Source organism: Colobus angolensis, unplaced genomic scaffold (genome assembly GCF_000951035.1).
Source record: "Colobus angolensis palliatus isolate OR3802 unplaced genomic scaffold, Cang.pa_1.0 Scaffold9, whole genome shotgun sequence".
Taxonomy (NCBI): domain Eukaryota; kingdom Metazoa; phylum Chordata; class Mammalia; order Primates; family Cercopithecidae; genus Colobus; species Colobus angolensis.
Window position 1 is genome coordinate 7,961,984 of NW_012122931.1, and position 27,577 is coordinate 7,989,560.

Here is a 27,577-nt window from a genome sequence, read left to right on the forward strand (position 1 = left end):
AAAAAAAAAAAAAAAAAAACAACTCAGCCATCTTTTTATTATTTTATTCTTTTTTTGTTTTTTTAAAGAGACAGAGTCTGGCTCTGTCCCCCAGGCTGGAGCACAGTGGTGCAACCTTGGCTCATTGAGGCCTTGACTCCTGAGCTCAAGCAATCCCCCCACCTCAGCTTCCCAAGTAGCTGGGACTATGGGCGTGTACTATCACACCCAGCTATTTTTTTGTATTATTTGTAGAGATGGGGTTCCACTATATTGCCCAGACTGGTCTCCAGCTCCTGGGCTCAAGTGATCCTCCTGCCTCAGCCTCCCAAAGTACTGGGATTACAAGCGCAAGCCACCACGCCTGGCTGTATTATTTCTGAATTCTGGGAAAAAATAAAATTATGTTATACATTTTTTACATTGGGACTTTATGTTTGCATGTCACTGTATATGTAATTACAAAATTCTCTCTTTCCATGATCTTTCTCAACACCTTGTGGTTTTTATTAATTTTTTTATTTTTAGTTTTTATGGGTACATCAGTAGGTGTATATCTATATCTATCTATCTATCTATCTATCTATCTATCTATCTATCTATCTATCTATCTATATCTATATCTATATCTATGGGGGGTGCAGTTTAATTGTTCCTGAATCACAGATGGAGGAACTGGATCTCCAGTTAAGGTCATGTGGCCTGTAAGTGTCAGCTTTGAATCTCATGCCCAGTCCTTTTAACACCCAGGCTAGTGCTCCTTCTATGCTAACTGTGGTGAATAAGAAAAGGGTCACACCTCTCAGCTTCTCAATTGCCACTAGCCCTGCAAGCATTAGGACTGGGATGTTTTGCAACCAGTCCCTGACCTGGTAATACAGGCTGCTCCTCAGTGGGCTAGGCTGAAGGAATCAGAGCCTTGCAACAGGAGTCCCGGTTGAGCTCAGGGCTAGAGTCTCAACACTCAGCTGTAGAGGCAGGAGGGATGTCATAGGCTGTCAGGTTACATTTATGTTGCAGTTTCTGTATTTTGGATTACGTTTGTTCAGAAGCGAATAGTCCTGCAATTTGCCCTGGTTTGCCAATGTCCCACTTAACACGATTCAGATTTTTAAAATATTCTTGTTCCTGAATTTGTGAGCATTGGAAGTCCTCTTTTTGCTGCTTTCTGGTGTGTAATTTTAGCCCAGAAGGTATAATTTTGGCCAGTAATAGTGTTTATTAATACAATCCTACTGGCATTGCTTTTGATGTATGCATGATTCTAATCATTAGTTTGAGGCTGACATTGATTTTTTTTCATATATATGAGATTTGGGAGAGTGATTTTACATACACTTTTTAAACCTAGAAATGTTTTAAAAATCAAATTTAGTTCTACCGGTTTTTATAAAATACCTGGTCATTCAGGAAACATATCACAACTATTGGGAAACAAACCTGATGGGTAGGAATGGGAAGAAACACACAGATACCCTGATTTCTCTATCCATTTAAAGCTAGCTTAATCACACATTGCTTCTGGATTTTGGTCAAGGAAAATGTCACTACAGTATAGCAGCCAGAAACAGACAAATAACATTTAAAAACAGCACCAGCCACCTTCCCTCTTTGTGGAAAGATGCCTTCTTTATAACACAATTGGTTTACTTTCTGTTTACTCTCTGGCTCCTACCATTTTGAAGAACTCTTTCCTCTCTACCTAAAGCCTGTTGCTCAACTGTTCCTAAGAGAAATCTACAGAAATGTGATGACAGCCTTCACCCTGCATCTCTGAGCCTCACATACATGTGCAAATTCACACACACATGCACACTCACACACACAGAGGACAAGGGGAAAGTTCACAAATGGTTTCTTTTGTTAAGGGGAAAAGAGCCAAAACACAAATATAGGAAAACATAAAAGTACCTTTTGGTAAAAACAGGCACAGAGTTGTGATATAAATAGGCAGAATGTTGCTATATCTTTTTTTTTTTTTCTTTTCCTCTTCTAGAGAAATCAGACAGGGATGACTGAGCAGAGATGAGCTCTGCTGAGGGAACTGGCTCAGTAGCAAGAGGCAGAAAGAAGTGTCACAGAGCTGGCTCTGTGGGTTTGGGGGCTCAGTGTCTGGGAAGCAGAGTTGGTGTGGGGGATCAGACCAAGGCTTAAAGAAGGATTAGGAATAATAACCTGTGTGAGTGAAGTCATAAGAGCACACGGGCACTCACATATTTATAATTCTAGTTTGTTTTAAAATTTGCTATAAAGTATCACTTATAATAAGCCTGGATGGCTTAAAGTCGCTTACAGTTTAACCTAACATACCCATTTTTGCCTGAGTTCTGTCTGAGGTTGAGGCTGGGTGTAAATACTATTTTAAAAATTACATCAAAACAAAAGATATGGGAATTCACAACTCTCTATATTTGGGGTAAGCCAAGAGTCAATAACCTTATTTTAAAAGCTAACCATATTTTAAAGACATGCAAGCAAAAATTGTTCATGTTCCAATCAATCCTCCTCTTACTATTTACCTAAAAGCAAATTTGAGCATGATGCTTCCTGCTTCAAGGTTCTACTGGCTCCCTGCTGCCTCCTGGATAGAATTCTAGCCTGCCTCTCCAGCCTTTTCCCTTGTCGCCCATCCCTGGCGTACCCAACTACTTCAATCTCTGCTTCACACATGATGGGCACACTATTAGTGCCGGCTGTGTTTGTAAGTTTCAAAGCTAAATTGGTTATAACTACAAGACAAAAGTTTGGTTGACATTTTTCTGATAAACCATCACCTAAATTATGACTAATTTTTTTCACTCCCAAGGCAGACTGTTTTCCCTTAACAGTAAGAGCTAAGAAAATAGGGATGGCTTTCTGGATACCTTTTATCCTTGATGGTACCCAGTACAGTCTACTACATGAGTAAGAGCTCAATCAACCACGTTTTGATTTATTAATTTTTAAAAAATCTCTTTAATATTCCCTAACATTCCGGGCTGGGCGTGGTGGCTCACACCTGTAATCCCAGCACTTTGGGAGCCTGAGGCAGGTGGATCACCCGAGGTCAGGAGTTTGAGACCAGCCCGGCCAACATGGTGAAACTCTGTCTCTACTAAATTAGCTGGGCATGGAGGTGGGCACCTGTAATCCCAGCTACTCGAGAGGCTGAGGCAGGAGAATCATTTGAACCCGGGAGGTGGAAGTTGCGGTGAGCCAAGATCGCACCATTGCACTCCAGCCTGGGCCACAGAGCGAAACCCTGTCTCAAATTAAAAAAAAAAATTTCTTTAACATTCCACACAGTTCTATATTACTCAGTAAAAAGGGTGGCTTTTAAGCCAGTAAGATTTTTCTGAATGTACACCCTACTGGTTCGTGGACTGAGGACAACTCTGTGGTTCTCAGGAGTGGCTATGCATCAGAATCACTTGAGGAACTTCTGAAAAACACAGATACCCAGGCCCTACCCTACACCCATCAAATCAGAACCTTAGGTGTGAGGTTCTACCATGATGGTTTTTTTTAAGTTGCATAGGTGATTTCGCTTTGTATCCTAGGCTAAGGATTACTGATGACCTGTCAGCTCTATTCTAACACTGTAATCAATTTTGTATCATTATGAAGCATAAAATTTTCTGTTACCTTTTGTATTTCAGGATGAAAAATTTCCCTGGGGCCTTTCTCAAATTTGTCCAGATTCATGGCACTGAAATAGAATGGACAGGATGAGCTGCAGCATGCTGGAAACTTAAATAACATAGAGCAAGACTTGGTTCTTCAGAGAAGCTAAAAAGTAGCTTCTAGAAAAATCACAGCTGTTTTCCCTAAAGGGCCTGACACTCACTCAGAAGATACAAATCAACAAATGAGTGATCAATGAACAAAGAGATGAAAGTAACCAATACCACATGTACTTGACTTATATTACTGGCTCCTAGTGACACTCAGAAGGAGAGAGAAACCAGGAATATCTGTTTCAAGTAACCTTGGCTACTCTTCCAGATTCTTATTTTTATTTACTAAAAGTGATGAATGTAATTAAGATTTGACTGACATTTCTATGCCACATAGGGCAAAAGACCATCCTTAACAAGACTTTTTACAATGTTTTACTTTGGACAAGCAATGTAAATTCCCTTGAATCTAAGTTCCTATAGAGGTAAAACAAGGAGATTGAAATAGATGATCTCTAGAGTTCCTTTCAGCTAATATTCCAATATTTATAAGTGAAAATTAAAAATAATAACGAACTTCTAGAGTACTTACAACACACCAGACACTGTGATAAATGCTTTTCATGAATTGTCTCATTTAGTTCTTATGAGGCAAGTAGTATTTTAGCTCCATTTTAAAGATGAGGAAATTGAAACTCAGAAGTTAAATAACAGGATAAAAATCTGGTAAAGAGCAGAGCCAGGACTTGAATCCAGGCTTATGTGACTCTATAGTATTTATACTTTAATTTCCTTTTAAGTTTTCAAGTTCTCATTCTTGTAACAAAAGAAGATAAAATCTTTTCTTCTGCTGGCAGCAACTATAGAATGTGTAGTTTGTCGTATCTTTAAAATCTTGCTGTACCTTGCTCTGCCTATGAGGGTGTACTGAAAAGCTAAGCCTTGCTCATAAGACTAAATGAAATTATAACAAAATGAAAGGCCTAGTTTTTAAACAGAGAAGAAAGGAGCTAGAGTAAACTTCTTTTTAGAAAAAAGAATTCACAGAAATCTTAAACCGGTATAATTTAAGGTATTACTCTCCAAGCAAATTAAGATTTATAGTTTCTTGAAAGCAGCAGCATATTTCTGTGCTCAGGAAAAATGTTAGCCTCTTGGTGGAGAGGCTTAACTCAGGCTTTAGAACTGCTCAGAAGAAAAATCAGAAGGCACAGAGCAGACAGGAAGAGGTCTGCAATCTGGAGACCAAATTAAGCTTGAAAGTGGGATATAACGTTTTTCACTTCTTAATCTTGGTTCCTTTTTTTTTTTTTTTTTTTTTTGAGACGGAGTCTTGCTCTGTCGCCTGGCCTGGAGTGCAGTGGCCGGATCTCAGCTCACTGCAAGCTCTGCCTCCCGAGTTTATGCCATTCTCCTGCCTCAGCCTCCCGAGTAGCTGGGACTACAGGCGTCCGCTACCTCGCCCGGCTAGTTTTTTGTATTTTTTAGTAGAGACGGGGTTTCATCATGTTAGCTAGGATGGTCTCGATCTCCTGACCTCGTGATCCGCCCGTCTCGGCCTCCCAAAGTGTTGGGATTACAGGCTTGAGCCACCGCGCCCGGCCTGGTTCCTTTTTTTTTGAGATGGAGTCTCACTCTGTCACCCAGGCGGGAGTGCAATGGAGTGGTCTCGGCTCACTGCAACCTCCACCTCCCGGGTTCAAGCAATTCTCTCACTTCAGCCTCCCGTGTAGCTGAGACTACAGGTGTGTGCCACCCCACCTGGCTAATTTTTGTATTTTAGTAGCGACAGGTTTCATTATGTTGGTCAGGCTGGTCTCGAACTCCTGACAGCATGATCCAGCTGCCTCGGCCTCCCAAAGTGCTGGGGTTACAGGTGTGCGCCAGTGAGCCTGGCCTTAGTGCCTTTTAATCAGGGAGATGCAATCCCCAATAGATATAGTCAAGTTTGTCGCTGTAAGAGCCATTTTGGTAACAATGAGTTGTAGCTATTACATGTCACCTGGGAACACTGGAAACACATCTACCACCATGTAGCTGCAGATGAATAGAGAGGAAATCACCAGGGCTATGAGGTAAGCTTTGTCCTTCACACAATAGGGCATTGGTGGTTAAACAGCCCAAATTCTGGAGTCACAGGACTCCAGCTCTTGATTTACCAGCTCTGAGCTCTTTGTCAGATCCCTTCACCTCTCTGAGGCTCCAATTCCTGATAAGTGGAGTGGAGATAATAATAGATCTACTTTTGTGGAGCTAGTTTAAAGATTGACTCAGAGACCATTCATAAAGCATTCAGCACAGTGCCTGACAAACAGAAGCTACCATTACTATGATGTAACATCTTAGCTGGTAACAAAGCAACAGGCTGGATCCAAGTGGTGGCAATCCCTAGGGGAGGCTGCCACCTAAGCATGGGAGAGAGATGAGAGGGAGGTGGGAGGGTGGGGGCACAAGAGGCGGCTGAGCAGGCAGCAGCCAGATGTTCCATCCATTTAACGTTCTGTCTGGTGAAGAATAAGTACATTCTTTGCTGACATCTGGGTTTCTATTTCAAGGTGGAAAAAATGGAAGGAAAAATATTACTTGATTATCTTTATAAAACTAAAGTATCTGAGTGTGTGCAAGAAAAAAGAAGCTGGCAACTAATGTAGTATGGAGAGATGTCTAAGAGCAATGCTCAAAATCAGTTGGATCTGGACTCAGGCCTTGGTTCCACTACACATTTGCTATGTGATCTTGGCTTTCTCTCTCTGAACCTCTATTTCCTCATCTATAAAATGGGCACAGTCACAGCACCTGCCCTACAGGGTTGCTGTGATGATGACATGAGGTGATGCATGTCATGCCAAGTGCTTAGCAAAACGTCTCACACACAGTCAAGGCTCAAGACGATGGAAAGTTAACATCAGAATGATTACAGGAAAAAACAGTGTATAAAGGGCTCCAAATCCATGCATAGGCTTTCTACCCATTAGAACTCACCTTAAGATGGACTTCACAGAAAGAGTTTTTGTGGGACTGTAGGGAAGGCATATTTTCTGGGTACCCTGGAAAAGTCCAAACATCAAATCAGTGACAAGTTCTACAACTTCCTTCTCCAAAAGAGCCTCTCTGGTCATTCAAAAGAAACCCATGCCCAGTCTTTCTCTTTTCTCCTCAAGGGGCATGTATATGAATAAACACATTCTATGACTGAAAACAATCTTGCTCAGGTTGGATAGCGACTTCCAGGCTCTCTCCACCCCAACATGTGTGAATTTCAGCATGGCCTTCAACATACAGGTCTTCAGTGTCTTAGGTATTATGGAGAGCACCTGAGCCATCTGAACCAGATGAGGAGGGAATTTGTTTTTCTGTTTTTTTTTTTGTTTTTGAGACAGAGTCTGGCTCTGTCACTTAGGCTGGAGTGCAGTGGTGTGCTCTCTGCTCACTGCAACCTCCGCCTCCTGGGTTCAAGTGATTCTCCTGCCTCAGCCTCCCAAGTAGCTGGGATTACAGGCATGCGCCACCACACCCGGCTAATTTTTAGTAGAGATGGGGTTTTGCCATATTGGCCAGGCTGGTCTCAAACTCCTGACCTCAGGTTGATCTGCCTGTCTCAGCCTCCCAAAGTGCTGGGATTACAGGCATGAGCCACTGTGCCTGGCTGGGAATTCGGTCTCTGAGCCAAGCATCAAATAAGCCTCAAAGACTATAAGACAACAGTCTCCACATGTTCAATGGGACCCAAAAATAATGTCTCCCAGTCAAAAACTTTTGGAACTAGAAATCCCCTGAATCTTTCAGAGAGGTTGTCATAATGCATGCTTTTATATTTATCTGTGTTTTCTTATTTAAAGTCTCTTCTCTCCTAAATGAATACCAACTATGACTCATTCATAGGAATACTCAATGAATATATTTTGACTAAAACGGGAAAGAAGAATTGCCTAACTGATTCAGTCTCACGTCCACACCACCCAGAACAGATGAGTGCTATTCTCTTCCTAATCGTCTAAGAAGAGGTGACATAGATTTAGAATCCACAAAGGCTTCACACTACACAGTTAGCAAACGGGATTATCATATACTGCACATTTAAAACTTTCTTCCTGATTTTGACTAGTAATAAAATTGTCAGCACAAACGGCTAGAGGAGGGTAAGAACGTTTCTTTTAGGGAACAGGCAAAGAAATGTGATTTTTCTTGTGCTATTGGGATACACCTGCCAATTCATCTGTCCAAGCTCTGAACAATAGTAAAAGGGAGAGAAGTTCTTTGAACTTTCCAAGCCCACAGTCTCTTTGCATAAACAAAACTTTTATGCCTACACCCTTGGAGGCCTGCTACTCTCACCCCTCTCCAGGCCAGGGAGGAGGATGTCTTTGGAGTTGAGGATGAGAAGCTGCACTAGAGAGCCCTTCTTATGGGTTCTCCATTAGCCACGGAAACTGGGCCGAACTTTTCTTTTTGTAGTTTGTGTTACAGAGATTAAATTTCTTTCCAATATTATAGAGGAATATTAAGATAGAAATACATGTTTTCTGATTCTACAGATCCTTCCCATTGAAACCCGAGTTCTTCTGGGGCTTTGCTTTTTAACTGGCCCCAGCCTACACTACATCCCCTGTCTAGGAGATTGTCTTGAATCTGCCCCTCTAGCTCAGATCTTACCTTGTCTACCTTTTCTTCTTACCTAACACATCAAAGGCAGTTTTATTTTTATCTTTTTTTGTAGTAGGCAGGGTCTCACTATGTTGCCCAGGCTGGTCTCAAACTCCTGGTCCCATGTGATCCTTCTGCTTTGACCTCCCAAAGTGCTGGAATTACAGGCATGAGCCACCATGCCCAGCCCAAAGGCAGTTTTAAAGAGAAGCCAAGGGCAGCTCAGGGGAAATGTGTGGCACAGCAGAGGGCTCCAGTGCTGTACTGGGTGACAGTGACACCTTCGTGACCTGCCCACGTGGGTGTGAAACCCAAGGCTCCTGGGATTGTGGGTTTCTGTTTTTCTTCACCACAAACTGGTAAAACTCTTCCTTATCTCCTCCCTTTTGTAGCTTCCAGAGTCAATGTTCAAGAAAAATGGTTCTGTGTTCAGCAGAAATACCAAATGTTCAGCTAGAGTCAAGTGCATGTACATATCAGGCAACACCCAGTGAGCACAGTCAGGATGCAGAAGTGCACGTCGAAGATTACCCTGTGTAACAGATGTGTGTGTGCAGGTGTGTGTCTACATGGACGGATGTCTAGAAGCCTGTTGCAGTGATTATCTCTGAGTAGTTGAATTCTTTTCACTTGCTATATTGTTTGGATGGAATTTTTACAATAAGTACAAATCATTTTTCATATTTTATTTGTGTGAGCCATTTCTGTGTATTTAGAAGAAATACAGTAGAGATATGCAAGACTGCACAGAGTTATGTTTAGCTAGTTGTTTTCTCCTTCCTCCCTCCCTCTCCCGCTTCCTTTCCTTCTTTCCTTCCTTCCTTCCTTCTTTCCTTCCCTTCTTCTCTCTCTTTCCTTCCTTCCTTTTCTTTTCTCTTCCTCTCTTCCTCTCTCTCTCTCTCTCTGATTTTGTAGCAACAAGGTCTTGCTCTGTTGCCCAGGCTGGAGTGCACTGGTGCAATCATAGCTCACTGCAGCCTTGAACTCCTGGACTCAAGCCACCCTCCTGCCTTACCTTCCCAAGGAGCAGGGACTCCAGGTGTAAGCCCCCATGCATGGCTAAGTTTTTATTTTGTTTTTTGTAGAGACAGGGTTTCGCTATGTTGCCCAGGGTGGTCTTGAACTTCTGCGCTCAAGTGCTCCTCCCACCTCGACCTCTCAAAATGTTGGGATTACAGGCATGAGCCACTGTGCCGGGCCTAGCTAGTTTTATAACTGCTTTATAACCTACAAGAGATATGCTGGCAGTTGGGAGTGCGAGGGCTGAGTCACATACTTCTGTGGACTTCCCATAGCCTCTAGCACTATTTTAGGCCAAGAGGGGCTTAATAACTGACCCCTTGTGCCAATGCTCACTTTTGATTTCTCAGTTCCTCCCTCCCTTCAGCACTTACATCAACGGCTGGGAACCCTCTCACTGTCTTTGACACATAACTGAAGGCCAAGGGAAGAGGTGTTGGGTGAAGGCACTGGCACTTTTCATCATGCCCTGCCCCTATGCTGCCTTCACAGCGGTCCTGGGGTTTAAATTCCACGTCCTTGACTTCTCTAATACCAGGTACAAGTAACCCTTGTTTGTCTCGCATTTGTTGCTACTTCTACCTGGAACACTCCCTGATTCCCCTTCTACTCGTCAAATGACCGGTTTCCTTCCATCCTTCAGGCTTCTGTTTGCTGGGCGCCGCCTCAGGAGGCTTTCCCTAAACTGTCTCATCTAAGCAGGGCTCCTGCAGCACGCTCTGTCATTCTCTGTCTTCAGAGTGCTTATCACAACTTATAATGTCATACAGACAGTATCTTTGGAAATTAAAATAAGCAAATGCTCCCCCTGTATTTGTCTCATTCTGTCTCCCCTCATACATGGCAGTCATCTCAGTGAGGATGTGATTGCTACTTCCTGGAGGAAGAAGATAGACATTGAGAAAGTCCACTCCAGGAAGGTGGAAGAAGGGGGAAACCCACCCTCTCCTGCCTAGAGGGAGGGCGAAGGAGGGGTGGGAGGGAGGAAGGATGAGGGGAAGGAAGGAGAGAAGGATGGAAGGAAGGAAGGCCGGCCAAGAGGTGGATGCCAGGGTCCTTGATGCCCCCATGCCAAGGACAGGCTTTGAAGGCATTGTGGGATGCTGTAAATCTGTCAAGGGAAGACCTGGAGGCACTTGAGAGCATTTGAATCAGAGGCCCCTTCCCGGGCATGGCCTCGCACAGGAATCTTAAGTCCAGGCAGCACCTGGTTTGAACTTGGTGAAGGGTAGCAACTCAGTGGCTGCAAGTGTTAATGACCAGAAGTATGACACATGCAGGCCTATGGCAATGGTCCTGCCTCCTCACATCTGACCTATGGTTCACAGAGGATGTGCCCCAGGAGGGGATGGAGAGCTTCTGAGAGATTCAGAGACTAGCGGAGACCTGGGATCAGGACAAGGAGTGACTTTACAACAAGAGGCAAATAGGTGGCACCATGGGTTTCAGGGGCAGATGCTTTCCAATGACCCAAAAGAGCCAGAGGAATCAATTATATTTCCGTGGTCACGAGTTCAGAGGTTGGATTAGTCACTCCACAATGGAAATCAGACAGAACTCAGAGCGCCCATGTGGGTCCACGGTTCTCTTCTGTGACCATTAAGTCTCATAAGCTCCCTCCCCATGTGCACAAATACCAACTGCAAGAGGAGCAGGAGGTGGCAAAAAAATTGGAAAGGCTTGATTCTTTGCCCAAAAGAGACAGAGTCATCTCAAAGAAAATATTTAAACCAGAAGAGACTAGAATGCTGTAATTGGCAAGCATAAAATAAATAAGTTTTTTTTTTTTTTTTTAAAGGCCAGGAAACAGTCTCCTGGTGCAGAAAATAAGGTGCTTTGGGCAAAGGCACTGTCAACTTCTCAGAGGTGAATCACAAGAAGACTCTGAGGCATGCCCTGGAAGAAACTGGCACACAGTTCCCCATCACAGGGGTTATCTCCCGAAACTGATGCATAAATTTTGCATCAAGTATGAGCCATATACTTACTGTTTTTCTCCAAAGAATTGCACGGTATTGAGGAACACGTTGATTATTTTGGTCAGAAAGGGTCACAGACAAAAAGAAAGGGCTCTTCTCTGCATCATTTCCAATGTAGTTCTGATGGACTGGAAAAGAAAGGTTTAGAACAGTGAGAATGCAACTGATCCTGCCAGTCACAGATGGTAGAGGACAGTGCAGGTGGTGTCCAGCCCTTCCCACATGCTCAGGGAATAATCATCCCAAAGCCAGCTTGGGATGGACCTGATCTCTCTCGGGGGATCATGCATTCTTCTTTCCCTTGCTTGTGACTGGTTCAGGAATGAACATGTGATCAAATTCTGGCCAATGAGATGGGAGCAGAAATCTGCCAAGGGGCTTTTAGAGAGGTTTCCTCACTTCTAAATACTGCCTTCTTCTTCCTCTGGACTGGTGGAGTCTAGAAGTGATGCCTGGAATTGCTGAAACCATCTTGTGACCCTGAACAGGGCCAGCCCAAGTGCCAAGTTGCCACACTAAGGATGTGGAAGCAGAAAAAGGGAAAAGGCCTGGGTCCTTGACATTACTGGGCCTCTGAATCCCCCAACCCCGGGGCTTGCCCTGCCTCTGGGTTTTTTGTTATATCCTTTACTATTTGTGCCAGTTTGAGTCAGGTTTTCTGTTACTGCACCTGAAGGCATCCAAACTCATGGCACCATTTTTCTCTAAAGTACTCACTGGTCTGAGCACTACTTGCAAGCATTTGGGAAGATGATGGCTTTCCTGCTGATTTCCTTTTTTAAAATAAATGCTTCTATATCCCCCACACACCAGTAAATTTTGCCTGGCCAAAAAAAGGAACTTCTTACAATAACACAGAGTCAGATTTCCTTAAAGGCATCATTTAGGTCTGCTCACTATCATTTTGTCGTTCAAGCATCATATCTACAAATGAATACATTAGCCTGAGAAAAAATTTCTCTAACTCATTTTGAATCCCAAAGTAGTGATTATTCTTCCATTCCCCAAATCTTTTGTAATTAGCCACACTCCTGTTTTCCACCTTTCTGTATATTTTCACTTGAGCCCTTCACTTTAAATGTACACAGCTATTAATGACTGAGCTGTTAGTATGTGTCAGGCACTGGGCTTAGTGTTATTCCTGCATATCTCACTGAAACTTCCATTCAAACCTATTAGATATGCACTTGTAATATCTCCACTTTACAGGAAGGAAAACCGAGTCTCAGAGAAATGGAGAGTAGCTAGTGTAAGGTCCTTTGATTAATAATGGCAGGATCAGGATCCAAACCCATATCATGAGTGTCTTTGCCACTGTATCCCCATTGCTCTGCACATTGCCTGGCATGTAGTAGGTGATAAATACTTGTCATGGTTGAATGTATGACTGATGCCAGAGTCTACAGTCTAATGTCTCTCTAGTTCTATACAGGCCCTGGAGCTCAGGGAACCAGTTATCTCCCTCATTGCCTTGAACTAAGTATTCAAAACCCAATATAGACAGGGCAATTGCCTTGTTAAGTCTAAAGTTGTTTTTCCACCCTGGAAAATCCATCTTATCTCTCAAATCACTTTTTCAGATGATCTAATCTCCTTTAGCTCTCTAGGAATAAAAATGACTGTCCATAAAAAAAGGAAACTATGAGCAAAAACTCTTAGGGCTGAGACTCTGAACAGGGCTGAGACTCTGAATTGGATCCTTTAACCTACAAAGCTTACTACTGACCTTGAAGTGAAATGCCCTGATGTTAGTGTTTCTAAAATGGCTAGTTTCACTCATATAGGATACCAGAAATTATACTAACACTAACTTCCATTTTGAATACCCTTTCTTCCCTACCACCACAATAGCATAATTACCTTGTCCCAAAAAATATTTGAAATACCATCTGGTGTGGTATTCCGGGTTCTCTAAGTGCACGTCTGTTCTTCGCCAAGTACCAGGCAGAGCAGTTGCATTCTGTAATGGAACAAAGTTGTGACATTAAGAGGCTTATTCAGAAAGAAAACATGAAGCTGGCAGTGAACCAGAGGCCAAAGAACCAGAAAAATCATTGTTAAAAGCATACACCCAAGGGCTGTGGCTGCATGTTCTCATTCAAAAAGACACGCTGTCTAAATTCACATCGTGGAAGCATCCAGGAAGCCTTTGGGGTGTAGGAAAAATAACCAGTGAACCAGTGAGTTCAGCTGTTCCTAAAACGGGTACCAAGTACCTCTCCTTTCTGGGCTGAAACTTCCACAATATTTGGGAGTTGGTGCCCCCTAGAGGAACCCCCTTCTTTTTGTTACCTCTGTAATAGGCACAATTCATCTAGAATCCATCCATGTTTTGGTATTTTTTTTTTTCCCCATGCATATACATATGTATTTTTCTTAATAAGATGAAATTATATTGAATATATTTTGTGGCTTGCTTTGACAATAACTTTTTTACATGTCAATAAATATAATCCTATGTTATTGGCTCTATACCCTTTTATTTATATAGACATAACTAATAATACTGGACAATTAGGCTGCTTCCAATTTTTTGTTATTGTAAATAACATTTATCATCTTCTAATTCCACGTTTGCATACTTACTTGTTCAATTATTTCTTTAGGATAATTCTTAGAAGTTAAATTGCTTTGTCAAAGGGTATGTACATTGTCGAGGGTCTGCAACACAATGCCAATCGGACATCTAGAAGGACTGGCACAAAATTATAGTTTCACCAGCAATGGCTGAGGGTGCCATCTTCCCTATACTGTCAACATTGCCTCTTTACAATTTAATGGCAAAACGTAATCTCAACGTTGTTTTTATTTGTGTTTCTTTGTATACTTATTTTTATTTTATTTTTTGAGACAGAGTCTCACTCTGTTGCCTAGGCTGGAGTGCAGTGGTGCCATTTTGGCTCATTGCAACCTCCACCTCCTAGGTTCAAGTGATTTGCCTGTCTCAGCCTCCTGAGTAGCAGGCATCACAGGCGAATGCCACCTTGCTTGGCTAATTTTTGTATTTTTAGTAGAGATGGAGTTTCACCATGTTGGCCAGGCTGGTCTCTAACTCCTGGCCTCAAGTGATCCTTGACCTCTCAAAAGTGCTGGGATTACAGGCGTGAGCCACCATGCCTGGCCTGTATGCCATTTAGATTGTAGCTTTTCTCCATATTTTTACTGGTCATTTACAATTATTTTGTGGGTTACCTGTTTATGTCCTTGCCAGTTTTCTGATTATTGTATTCTTTTGTGAAATATTTGAAACAGATTGCAAATAATTTCTTCTGATCAAATTTTTGCTTTTATTTATTTATTTTTTATTTTTATTTTTTTTGAGACGGAGTCTCGCTCTGTCGCCCAGGCTGGAGTGCAGTGGCTGGATCTCAGCTCATTGCAAGCTCCGCCTCCCAGGTGCATGCCATTCTCCTGTCTCAGCCTCCCAAGTAGTTGGGACTACAGGCACCCGCCACCTCGCCCGGCTAGTCTTTTGTATTTTTTAGTAGAGACGGGGTTTCACCATGTTAGCCAGGATAGTCTCGATCTCCTGACCTCGTGATCTGCCCGTCTCGGCCTCCCAAAGTGCTGGGATTACAGGCTTGAGCCACCGCGCCCGGCAAATTTTTGCTTTTAAACTTGTTCTATGCTATTTTTGGCCACATAGATGTTTTAAAATGTTTGCATAAGCAAATTTTTCATTTTTTTCCCTTTATGGCTTTTGCCTAATTAGTATCAAAAAGTCCTCCATCCCAGCATTAATGAAACTGTTTACCTCTATATTCTTTTAGATGTTTCATTTTTATAGTTCATTCCTTATCATTTATTTTGATGTATGCTCTGAGGTAAGGATCAATTTTCCCCAAATCATTTATCAATTAACTCAGTTCTACTTATTGAACACTCTATCATTCTCAATCCTTATAAGGCATTAAATTACTGTTTACAATTAATGTCTGAAACTTGCATGGTCTCGGCTGAGACTGTGTTAGATGTCAGTTTTCCCGCATGACTGATGTCACTCTATTGCAGCTTTGTTGACATCTCCATTGTGCCACATATGTAAGACAGACTACTGGAACATGCTCTCTGACTTTGACATGCCTCTAGCGATTTACTAGATGTCTGTGGTCAGTTTCTTTCTCACGCTGAAGATGTTTCCTTCAATTAGAAGTTTACAAAGAGGTTTTTCTCAGGAACGAAAATTAAATTTACCAAAAGCTTTTTTCGGGGGCAACTATTGAGAGAACAGGTTAAATGGGGGGAATCATAGTATATAATGTAACGAATGAATAACGAATATAGTAATAGCTCTTCTGGCATTGAAAAGTTCTTAATTTCTGGAATGCACCCTACTAGGTCATGGTATATTATTCTTTTAATAGACTGCTTGACATTAACAAATGATTTATGTATCATATTTGTTTGTGTGATAGATCTATAGGCTTCCTTTCTATTTGTGTTTCTGTCATGCTTTCAGGGTTACATTACCTTACAAAATGAAATGGGAAGCTTTCTGTCCTTGTCATTGCTCTGGAAATACTGACATGCGTTGAGAGAGTGCTAAATGCCAAGTATTAGGCTAAGTATTTTATATGCATTATCTCCAGAACCATCCATCAACTTTATGAGATAGATTCTATTTTATCCCCCTACTTTCAGATGAGGAAATTGAGACTGAGAGAGTTTAAACATGTTGCCCAAGGTTACAGAGATAATAAGTAGTGGAGCTTGAACTGAAACCAGTTCCAATTCCAGAGGTTTCTTCTTTTTTCTTTTTTTATCTTAACCATTACGTCTTCTTCTGTGTCCTTTTTTATGTCCTGCCTTTTAAGCCTATTTTTTTTTTTTTTTTTGAGACGGAGTCTCGCTCTGTCGCCCAGGCTGGAGTGCAGTGGCCGGACCTCAGCTCACTGCAAGCTCCGCCTCCCGGGTTTACGCCATTCTCCTGCCTCAGCCTCCTGAGTAGCTGGGACTACAGGTGCCCGCCACCTCACCCGGCTATTTTTTTGTATTTTTTAGTAGAGACGGGGTTTCACCGTGTTAGCCAGGATGGTCTCGATCTCCTGACCTCGTGATCCGCCCGTCTCGGCCTCCCAAAGTGCTGGGATTACAGGCTTGAGCCACCGCGCCCGGCCTTAAGCCTATTAAGGAGTAAAAATGTAGGTGAAAATTTTAGTATTATTTTGCTTTTATCAGATTTTCTGGAATTTAAAAAAACCAGCTAGTGCTACATACATATACATTTTTATTTGGAAATAATTTTAAATTTATATAAAAGCTGAAAGAATAATAGCAGTGTAAAAAAGCATGTTTACCTTTTACTTACCAGATTTGTCTACAGTTAATGTTTTACCCCACTGGCTCATTTGTTCACACCACCCCCCACATACAAACATACACACATATACAATATTTTTTCTGAACCATTTAAGATTCAGATGTAAAATAATAGCCTTCATCCCTAAATACTTCAGTTTGTATTTCGCAAGAGTAGGGCTATGTTCTTACATAACCACAGTAGAGCTTTATCAACTTTTCTAAGTTTAACATTGATACCATCTGTATTCCAGTGTTGTCAATTGAGTCAACAATGTCATTTTAAGCATTTTCTCTCTTCAGTACAGGATCATTTCATTGTGTTTCTTTAGACTCCTTTCATCTGCAACATTTCCACAGACTCTTTGTCTTTATGACATTGACATTTTTTTTGGCTGTCTCTAGTTTTTTTTTCTTTCCAATTTGTATTTTAGGTTGGAGGGGGTACATGTGCAGGCTTGGTACATGGGCAAATTGTGTGTTGCAGTGGTTTGGTCAACAGATAATTTTGTCACCCAGGTAATCAGCATAACACCCAATAGGTAATTTTTCAATCCTTACCTTCCACCCCCGTAGGCCCCAGCGTCTATAGCTCCCTCCTTTGTGTCTGACATTGACATTTTTGAAGAACGCAGCATCTCCCCTCCTCATTCTGGGTTTGTCTGATGTTTCCCCAGTTAGATTCAGGGTAGGCAGACTTGGCTGGAATACCATGTAAGTGAGGTTTGTCCTCAGCTTATGATATTTCAAAATACCCATCTGTTCCTCAGTGGTGATGTTAATTTTGATCACCTATTCAAGACATCACCTCTTAGTTTTGACCTTTTGGTGAAAGCATATCATTGGACTTTGTTCCTTGTAGGATTTTTGCATGGTTCAGTATCAACAGTTATTTACTTTATAACCATGAACTACTGGCAGTCTTCAGGTCTTTCCACTATGCCACTGCAGGGCATGCAGCGATGGCATGACCCACCAGCCAGCCTCAGGCATCAGCTGACCAGACACAGGGGGAGTCCAGCCAAGGAAGCTGGCCTCAGCCAGACTCCACAGTGGTTGGTATCATGGTCCCACGGCCTCGGATCCTAGAAAGCTAGAGCAGAGCCTAGAGAGTAAACTCTTTTTTAAAAATTTTTTTTTATTTTTTGGATTTTTAAAAAACTTTTATTTCATTGATACATTAAAAAAAAAACTTGTTAGCCTTATTAGAAAGCAAAGATTAAACAAAAATCACCTGTATTTTCAAATTAACATTTTCGCGTATTGTTTCACAATTTTCATTTGCATATATAAAGATCATACTATGCATCCTATTTGGTATCACATTTTCCCACTATGATTATTAATAAATATGTATTTATATCATAACAATTCCATGTATTTACCACATAATTGCACATTATTGTGCTTGATCAGTTGCCTATCAGTTATTTTTCTTTGTTCTACTAAAAGCAACACTGTCATGAACGTCTTTCTCTCTCGCCTAGAGAGTAAACTCTTAAGCTGTCCTCAGGACATTTAAACCTCTGGGGCCTCCAAGAGATGCGTGGATGGCACAGAGAAGTTTCTTTTAGGTAGCAGCAACAGATCTTAGTTCTGTGCTTCTCAAATTTGTTAAAATGTGCACTCTTGGGCCCACTGTAAACTTCTTCCTTAAGATCTCTATGAATGGGGCACCAGTGTCTGTTTTACAAGTGGTTCTGATGAAAACTGAACTTTGAGAAACAATGCTCTATGCCAGTTCTAAAAGAATCCAGCACAGAAAGGGGGGTATAAACTTGGATGGGGCAAAACAAATATAACTTTATTTTCCCTAACTTCTAACTAAAATTTAATGTTTCATTCAGTTATGAATACATGCAAAAAAACTATAGAATGGACAGTCCTGGTAACCATGCTGACAAAAAAAAAAAATCAAAGATATTTTCAAAATTCATTATAGTGATTGCAGATTATCTCAAAATACTGTTTACACTCTTCACTCTTCAAAATTACAGTATTTATGAGGCCTGCTGCTAGATTTATTATTTAATGTATTTTAATTAATTAAGGTATTTATTTTTTACTGAGACGGAGTCTTGCTTTGTTGCCTAGGCTGGAGTGCAGTGGTGTGATCTCGGCTCACTGAAACCTCTGCTTCCGAGGTTCAAGCAATTCTACTACCTCAGCCTCCTGAGTAGACAGGATTACACATGTGTGTCACCACACCAGCTAATTTTTTTTTTTTTTTTTTGAGACAGAGTCTTGCTCTGTGACCCAGGCTGATCTCGGCTCACTGCAAGCTCTGCCTCCTGGGTTCACGTCATTCTCCTGCCTCAGCCTCCCAAGTAGTTGGGACTACAGGTGCCCACCACCACACCTGGCTAACTTTTTGTATTTTTAGTAGAGATGGGGTTTCACCGTATTAGCCAGGATGATCTCGATCTCCTGACCTCGTGATCTGCCCGCCTTGGCCTCCCAAAGTGCTGGGATTACAGGCGTGAGTCACTGCGCCCGGCCACACCTGACTAATTTTTGTATTTTTAGTAGAGACGGGGTTTCGTCATGTTGGCCAGGCTGGTCTCGAATTTCTGACCTCAAGTCATCCGTACACCTCAGCCTCCCAAAGTGCTGGGATTACAGGCATAAGCCACCACATCCAGCCTACTTAATGTATTTTAAAATCATATATATTACTGTATCATAAATTAGGTTTCAAAAATCCTGTTGATAATTATTCCAATACAACTGTTTTCCTTCGTAATTCTATGTATTTAATTTCATGTTTTCTGAAAAGGGGTCTATGGGTTTTACCAGATTTCCAAAGGGATTCAACGGCATGGAAAATGACCTACAAACTCTAGGCTTCCAAAGCACTTGCATCTGTCTGCCTCCCAGAGATCAGAACACTGCCAAGTGCAGAATGGAACACCACAGGGAGGCGCAAGGCGCCGCTCAGCATCTCAGAGGGAGAGATGGGACTCCAGAGGCAGTGGCATGCTGAGTACCAACTGTCAATGTGAGGAGTTTTCTTTAATGACGAAAATTCACTGGGCTGGGCATAGTAGCTCATGCCTATAATCCCAGCATTTTGAGAGGCCGAGTTCGGAGGATCACTTGAGGCCAGGAGCTCAAGACTAGCCTGGGTAACACAGTTAGATCCTGTCTTTACAAAAAAAATAAAAAGTAGCCAGGTATGGTGGTGTGTGCCTGTAGTCCCAGCTACTTGGAAGGCTGAGGTGGGAGGATCACTTGAACCCAGAAGGCTGAGGCTGCAGTGAGCTATGATAGTGATACTGCACTCCAGCCTGGGCAACAGAACAAGATCCTGTTTCTAAAAAAAAAAAAAAAAAAAAATTAAATTAAAAATTAAAATACATTAAAATAAAAGTTACCTATTTCACTTTCCTCTTCACTGAATACTTAACCAAAATACAGGGGAAATAACCCAACTCCAAAAATGTTGTGAGTCTCACAGAGCAAGACACTTCCCATCCCTTGCTAAAACCACATTTGATGTGGTGTAAAGACAAAAATATACGCAGGAACTGACAAAAGCAATGGCGACTAGGCAACAAAAAAACAACAAAAAAATCCTGCTTTTCCCAGGACCCTGAAGAAGAACTCTGAACACAAGCTCCAGGTTCTGATGATGTGTAGAACTAGTGGACAGTAAAGTGCACAAAGAAGTGTACAGCCGAATATTTTTTTTTACATTTATACACCCTCATAACCATTACCTAGATCAATACAGAAAATATTTTCAGTATTCCAGAAGGCTTCCTTGTTCATTTCCCCAGTCATTACTCAAGCCTATGCCAAAAGAGAACCACTGTCCTAACTTCCATCATGGTGGATTACCTGCTCTTGAGCGTTACAGAAATGAAATCATACGATGTGTATTCGAGTCAGGCTTTTTATCCTTTGTCATTTGGTCTGCGACATTCGCCCGTGTCACTGGTGTGGCAGTGGTTCGCTCTTTCTCACGGTCATGTAGTAGTCCACCGGATGAATACCACAATTTATGCATTAATTCTTCTACTGATGGACATTTGAATTGTTTCTGGTTTTTGGCTATTAATAATAAAGCCACTGGCCGGGCTCAGTGGCTCACGCCTGTAATCCCAGCACTTTGGGAGGCCGAGGTGGGTGGATCATCTGAGGTCAGGAGTTTGAGACCAGTCTGGCCAACAGAGCTAAACCCTGTCTATACAAAAAATACAAAAAATTAGCCGGGTATGGTGGCGCATGCCTGTAGTTCCAGCTACTTGGGAGGCTGAGGCACGAGAATCACTGGAACCCGGGAGACAGAGGTTGCAGTGAGCCAAGATCACACCACTGCACTCCAGCCTGGGTGACAGAGCAACACTCTGTCTCAAAAAAAAAAAAAAAAGAATAAAGCCACTATGACCATTACTGTGTCTGTCTTTTGGTGGATACAAGCACTCATTTCTGTTGGGTATACATCCGGGGACACAGACGATGCGTGTGTTTAGTTTCAGTAGATAACTGCCAAAAAATTTTCCAAAGAGGATATACACACGCTAATTGAAACTCCCATTAGCAAGATATCTGAGAGCTCTAGTTGTTCCACATTCTCTGACCAAACTTTTAGCTTTTTAGTCCTTGCATTTCTGGAGTGGGTGAAGTAGTACCTAATTGTGGTTTTAACCTACAATAAATCCTAACTAATTTAAGTATCACCTATTTTACAAAAGATCTTGGAGATACAGAAGCTCTGTCTATAGCAGTTTAAGTTGACAATGAAACAGGAACACATTATTTATTTGACATCAACTAGAAAGTTAGGAGAAAATAAGCTGATGAGTACATTTTCCAGACAACTGAAGTTTAACACTGCAAACACTGATGCTTCTTTTATGACCTTTAGGTAAACATTTGTGAAAGGCTACAGTGGAGGGAAATGAACTCAAGTTGTTCCATGCTGAATTCATGCCTGTACATGCCCACAGAGACCCAAAAGTCCTGAATAATTTCTGCAAATCAGATCCAAAGCCCACCAAAGCTTCTCATTGCCTTCATTATCTTCCCCTACCTCCTGCTTATACTTGTGGGATGTGATGGAGGAAGACTGAATCTGGCCAGGATATTTTGAGGAGAATGTAATCAAAATCCATATATGACACCCTGATTTTATTTGAATGTTCTCAAATACTTGACTTTAAGCAGGGAATCCACAAAATACAGACACTCAGAATACGAACGGTATCCACAGTTTTGAAATAATTCCTTTGATTTTTTCATAGAATCTTTTCCAGAGTGAGTTCAATACATGAATGAAAGAAGTTACGCTGATTTTACTTCAGTTCCTAGGTTAAACTGCTGAGATAACATAGCAGTAGGGAAGATGGATTCTTTTAAAAAACAAACTAAAACTTTTTAAAAAATTACAAATGTAAGCATGAATATAAGCTGATTATAAAAACGTGAAACCACACAAAACTTAAAATCTTTTTCTTTCCCCCATCCTCCATGACCCAGCCTACTTCTTTTCCCTGTAACAACCGTGCTACCAGATTGGTCTGAATAATCCCGGATCTTTTTATGCATTTACAAAGATGTGTTTACTTTATACATACATACACACATATCACACATTCACACACATATATACATACAAAAATATGTACACATACATAAACCTATATACACATATGCATAATTTGTTTTCATAAATGGGACAGTAGTATAGATACTATACTGAAAAATTTTTCTCCGCTAAAGAAAATATCTTCAGAATATTTGTGTCAGTACATATAGATCTATTTTGTTCTTTTTAACAACTACATAGATTCTTCTTTTAAAAAATTCAACACTTCAGTTGAATGAATATAGACTTGTAAAATATGTAAACAGTATACGAGGGCATCGAGTGGAAAGTTAAGGTCCTCCAGTTTCCATCCTGAGCTCCCATTTCCATTCTCCAGAAATGATTACTATTATATTCTTATGTGTCTTTTTAGAAATTTTCTCGCATCTTGACAAACATATTTACCATTTTTTGTTTTTAAGAAAAATGACATGATATTAAACAAGTCATTCTGGAACTTGCCTTTATGTCTAACACTGTATCTTAAACACTTTTTTTTTTTTGCAGCAGTACACATGTGTCTACTTTATTCTAATAGCTAGTAACCATTTCATTGTGTAAATGGACCATAGTTTACATAATAATTCCTCTACTGAAAGAAACTGATGTTGTTTCCCGTTTTTTTCCTATTTTAAATAATGCTACAATATACATCCTAGCAATAGAAGGTCTTCCCAAGTGGTATACACATTTTTAATTATTGCTAATTGCCTTCCCAAAAGATTGTACTAATTTACATATCCTCCAACAGTGTATAAAAGAGTTCTCCCCATGCTAAGGAAGACAGATTTGTAAAAAGCTGAAAGATTGTCCCCTCTGCTGCACCATCTACTAATTGATACACACAAGTAAGCTGTAAGGGAGGTCCCCAGTGATCACCCAGGGGTCACACTCATTTTAATTAATAATCTGAATAAGCACACAGATGGCAAGACAAGCACATCTGAAGGTAAAATAAAGCTGCTCAGTGGGTTAGCTAACAGGACAGGTGACAGAATCAAGATGTTACGAAAAAATCTTGACAATTAGGAATTATGAGACACACTAATGAGATTAAATTCAATGTAGACAATGCAAGATCCTACACTTAGATACAAAATACAAGTTACTCAAGGACAAGGTCAGGTGCTATAAGGAAGGATTCCCCTCCCTTTTTACCCATTAGGAAATTGAGGCACAGAGACACTGAATTGTAAACTAGAGAGTAGTAGAGCTGAGGTTTGAACCCAGGTTTGTTTGACTCCAAAATAGTCTTCATTATATCATAGTGCTGCTCCACAGCTAAACACCAGCACATGTGAAAAAGCTGGGGGGTGGGCCAAGTAGCATATTGTAGATTCATGAGTCATCAGGGTCCATAAAAAGAGGTAGAGTGGGCCGGGCGCGGTGGCTCAAGCCTGTAATCTCAGCACTTTGGGACGCCGAGACGGGCGGATCACGAGGTCAGGAGATCAAGACCATCCTGGCTAACACGGTGAAACCCCGTCTCTACTAAAAATATACAAAAAACTAGCCGGGCGAGGTGGCGGGCGCCTGTAGTCCCAGCTACTTGGGAGGCTGAGGCAGGAGAATGGCGTAAACCCGGGAGGTGGAGCTTGCCGTGAGCTGAGATCCGGCCACTGCACTCCAGCCTGGGCGACAGAGCGAGACTCCGTCTCAAAAAAAAAAAAAGAAAAAAAGAGGTAGAGTGTCTACAGCAAGGAAGGCGATGAGCCTGCTCTACTCTGTCACTGTGTGGAGCGTGCCCAGAGCCCTGTGTTCAGTTCTGAGCACTTCAGTCCAAAATGTTCATTAACAACCTCACATGTGTCCAAAGAACAGCAATAAGGATGACAATGATGGAAGTGATCCTGTGTCTTAGGAGGAAAACAACAGATGTCACATTGAAGAGGGCTCAGACTTCCACTCTGGGGCTATGGAGAACATAAATAGAAACTCTGAGTGGAAAATACAGACGATAGTTCCATGTGTCACTTCAACTGGCAATAGCGGAGGGAACCACCTGCGTTTGTGAAACGGCTGCAGACATTTCTGAATCCAATGGGGCCAAGTGCAGAGAGACCTAAGGAACAGTGCCAAGTTAAGGCTGATTACCCACTGTGAGTCCTTTATTGTGGAGTCTGTTCATTACCAATAGGCCACTGTAAGTATATGCCTAATGTTGCTAAATGTAGACAATGGTTAGAGAATAATTTTCCAAATGAATTTGCAAAACTTACTGTAGAAAATTCACCCAAACAGGGCCGGGCGTGATGGCTCCCGCCTGTAATCCCAGCACTTTGGGAGGCCGAGGCGGACAGATCACTTGAGATCAGGAGTTCAAGACCAGCCTGGTCAACATGGTGAAACCCCGTCTCTACTAATGATACAAAAATTAGCCAACCATGGTGGCGCATGCCTGTAGTCCCAGCTACTCAGGAGGCTGAGGCAGGAGAATTACTTGAACCTGGGAGGTGGAGGTTGCAGTGAGCTGAGATCCCACCACTGTGCTCCAGTCTGGGCAAGAGTGAGACCATGTCTCAAAAAACAAAACAAAAAAGAAAATGCACCCAAACAAGAAGCTGGAATGAATGAGGGTCAAGGAACAGCAGGGGCAGAAGAGGAGAAGAAAATACAAGAGAGATGAAAAGGGTCAAATAAAACAAAGAAAAGAAGGCCATACCAGAAGAGGTTACACAGCCAAAATTCCGAAAGCAGAGAAGAAACATGTAACATGAATGTGTGGTCTCTAACTTTTGAAATTGATCTTAAAAAAGCACAAAGATTTTTTGCTCAAAAATTCTGCGGTGCCTCAGTAACAGAAAAGGAAGAAATTATCATTCAGGGAGACTTTACAGATGATGTAATTGATGCTATTCAGGAAAACTGGCCAGAGGTAGATGATGACAGCATCAAAGATACTGCAGAAGTAAAGAAATGGTTTCGAAAATTTGTCTGTTTTTAATGACCTGAGCTTAATTTTGATATGGCCAAAGGAGACAGGCCTTTAAAAAAATGTATATATGGCCAGGCATGATGGCTCATGCCTGTAATCCCAGCACTTTGGGAAGCCAAGGTGGGTGGATCACCTGAGGTCAGGTGTTCAATACCAGCCCAGCCAATATGGTGAAACCCCATCTCTACCACAAATACAAAAAAATTGGCAGAGCACGGTGGCTCACACCTATAATCCCAGCACTTTGGGAGGTCGAGGCGGGCAGATCACAAGGTCAGGAGATTGAGATCATCCTGGCTACAGTGAAAACCGGTCTCTACTAAAAATACAAAAAATTAGCCGGGTGTGGTGGCTGGTGCCTGTAGTCCCAGTTACTTGGGAGGCTAAGGCAGGAGAATGGCGTGAACCCGGGAGGCAAAGCTTGCAGTGAGCAGAGATTGTGCCACTGCACTCCAACCTGGGGGACACAGCGAGACTCCATCTGAAAAAAAAAACAAAAACAAAAACAAAAAAATTAGCCGGGTGTGGTAGTTGGCACCTGTAATCCCAGCTACTCAGGAGGCTGAGGCAGGAGAATTGCTTGAACCTGGGAGGAGGAGGTTGCAGTGAGCCAAGATTGCACCATTGCACTCCATCCTGGGTGACAAAAGTGAAACTCTGTCTCAAAAAAAAAAAAAAAAAAAGATACATGTTCTACAGTAAAACTGCAGACTACCCTCGTCCTTGGCATTTTCACTGTTCTGTACAAGGCTGCTTGTTTTTTTATTGCCAAAGTCAGATAAACACGGGACACTGTCACACTTATGCATGGAATAGAATTTAGTCAAATAAAAAATTTTGGTCATTTGGGACTGACTTTTCTTTCTTTTTTTTTTCTTTTATTTTTTGAGAAGGAGTCTCACACTGTCATCCAGGCTGGAGTGCAGTGGTGCGATCTCGGCTCACTGCAAACTCTGCCTCCTGGGTTCACGCCATTCTCCTGCATCAGTCTCCCAAGTAGCTGGGACTACAGACGCCCGCCACCATGCCCAGCTAACTTTTTTGCATTCTTAGTAGAGACAGGGTTTCATCATATTAGCCAGGATGGTCTCAATCTCCTGACCCCGTGATCCGCCCGCCTCGGCCTCCCAAAGTGCTGGGATTACAGGCCTGGCCTGACTTTTCTCCTTCTCTCTTTTTACCTTTATTTTTGGAAAAGCCTTGTAGACTTTTTGTGGGAAGCATTTCTGTTGACTATTTTACAGATATAAAGTTGAGTGATTCTTTTTTTAAAGAATTTGAATTTGGCTTCCTCACCAGTTATGTATCTTCTTGCTTCTTTGATGTGATAGTCTTGAGATGGGTGAGACTCTAATACATTTGTGGCTGAATTTGCTTCATTGTTAGCAAGCTGACTCTGTGGACACAATAACATACTGTCGGTAGGACTTTTTTGAGCTACTCTGGAGATTCTTTGGTAAATTATATTAAAAGCCTCAAAACCAAATGTACTGTGTGAACCAGTAAGCCACTTCTTTGATATTATTCTAAAGAAATAACCTGTCTCGCATAAAACTTATGGATGAAGGTGTTCATTACAATATTATTTATAGTATAAAAAATTACAAGTACAAAATGATAGAAATGAACAACTGGGAAATAAAGAAGTGATGGTGCATCATGCGGTAGAGTATTATGCGTATAGTTAAAAACCATCTTTTCTAAGAAAACTTGGAAGCAGGCTGGGCATGGTGGCTCATGCCTATAATCCTGGCACTTTGGGAGGCCAAGGTGGGTGGATCACCTGACGGCAGAAGTTTGAGACCAGCTTGGCCAACATGGTGGAACCCCGTCTCTACTAAAAATACAAAAATTAGCTGGGCATGGTGGCAGTGCCTGTAATCCCAGCTATTTGGGAGGCTAAGACAGGAAACTCACTTTAACCCAGAAGGCAGAGGTTGCAGTGAGCCAAGATTGTGCCATTGCACTCCAGCCTGGGCAACAAGAGCAAGACTCTGTCTCAAAAAAAAAAAAAAAACAAAAAACAAAAAACAAAAACTTGGAAACATGTTTGGTGATATCAAGTTGGGGCAGACCCCAGACACATTTTAGACATTTATTACCATCACTATTTTGAGTGGAAGGTCATTCAGAGAGGCTAGAGGTTCTTGTTCTGGCTATAAATTGTGTGAGTAATTCTACTAACCAAACAAAAACAATATACACCCACACTCAACAGATAGCTTGGGAAATAGCAATTGAAACATGTCTTTCTCACAAGAGAAACTGAACAGTTTTAATGAGTACATTAGATGAATTTAAACTCTAAGTCAGGTGCTGCAAATTGAAAAGAAGACTTACGTTTTAAATTGCTATAGACAGCTTTAAGAAGCTTAGAATCGGCCGGGCGCGGTGGCTCAAGCCTGTAATCCCAGCACTTTGGGAGGCCGAGATGGGCGGATCACAAGGTCAGGAGATCGAGACCATCCTGGCTAAC

The 27,577-nt window shown here is 41.7% G+C and overlaps 1 protein-coding gene and 1 pseudogene across 2 annotated transcripts in view; one reads left to right on the plus strand and one right to left on the minus strand.

The window, feature by feature from the left end:
• The window catches only part of GARNL3 (GTPase activating Rap/RanGAP domain-like 3), a 177,348-nt gene that overhangs the window by 73,396 nt on the left and 76,375 nt on the right, over positions 1 to 27,577 (minus strand). For both annotated transcript variants that reach the window (XM_011931358.1, XM_011931359.1), the window contains 4 exons: positions 13,139 to 13,238; positions 11,288 to 11,406; positions 6,618 to 6,682; positions 3,604 to 3,667 (listed from right to left, as the gene is read on the minus strand). In XM_011931358.1, the coding sequence (XP_011786748.1) occupies positions 3,604 to 3,667; positions 6,618 to 6,682; positions 11,288 to 11,406; positions 13,139 to 13,238 (348 nt within the window). The remainder of the gene's footprint in view (positions 1 to 3,603; positions 3,668 to 6,617; positions 6,683 to 11,287; positions 11,407 to 13,138; positions 13,239 to 27,577) is intronic.
• Positions 17,483 to 25,110, plus strand: LOC105504129 (annotated as a pseudogene).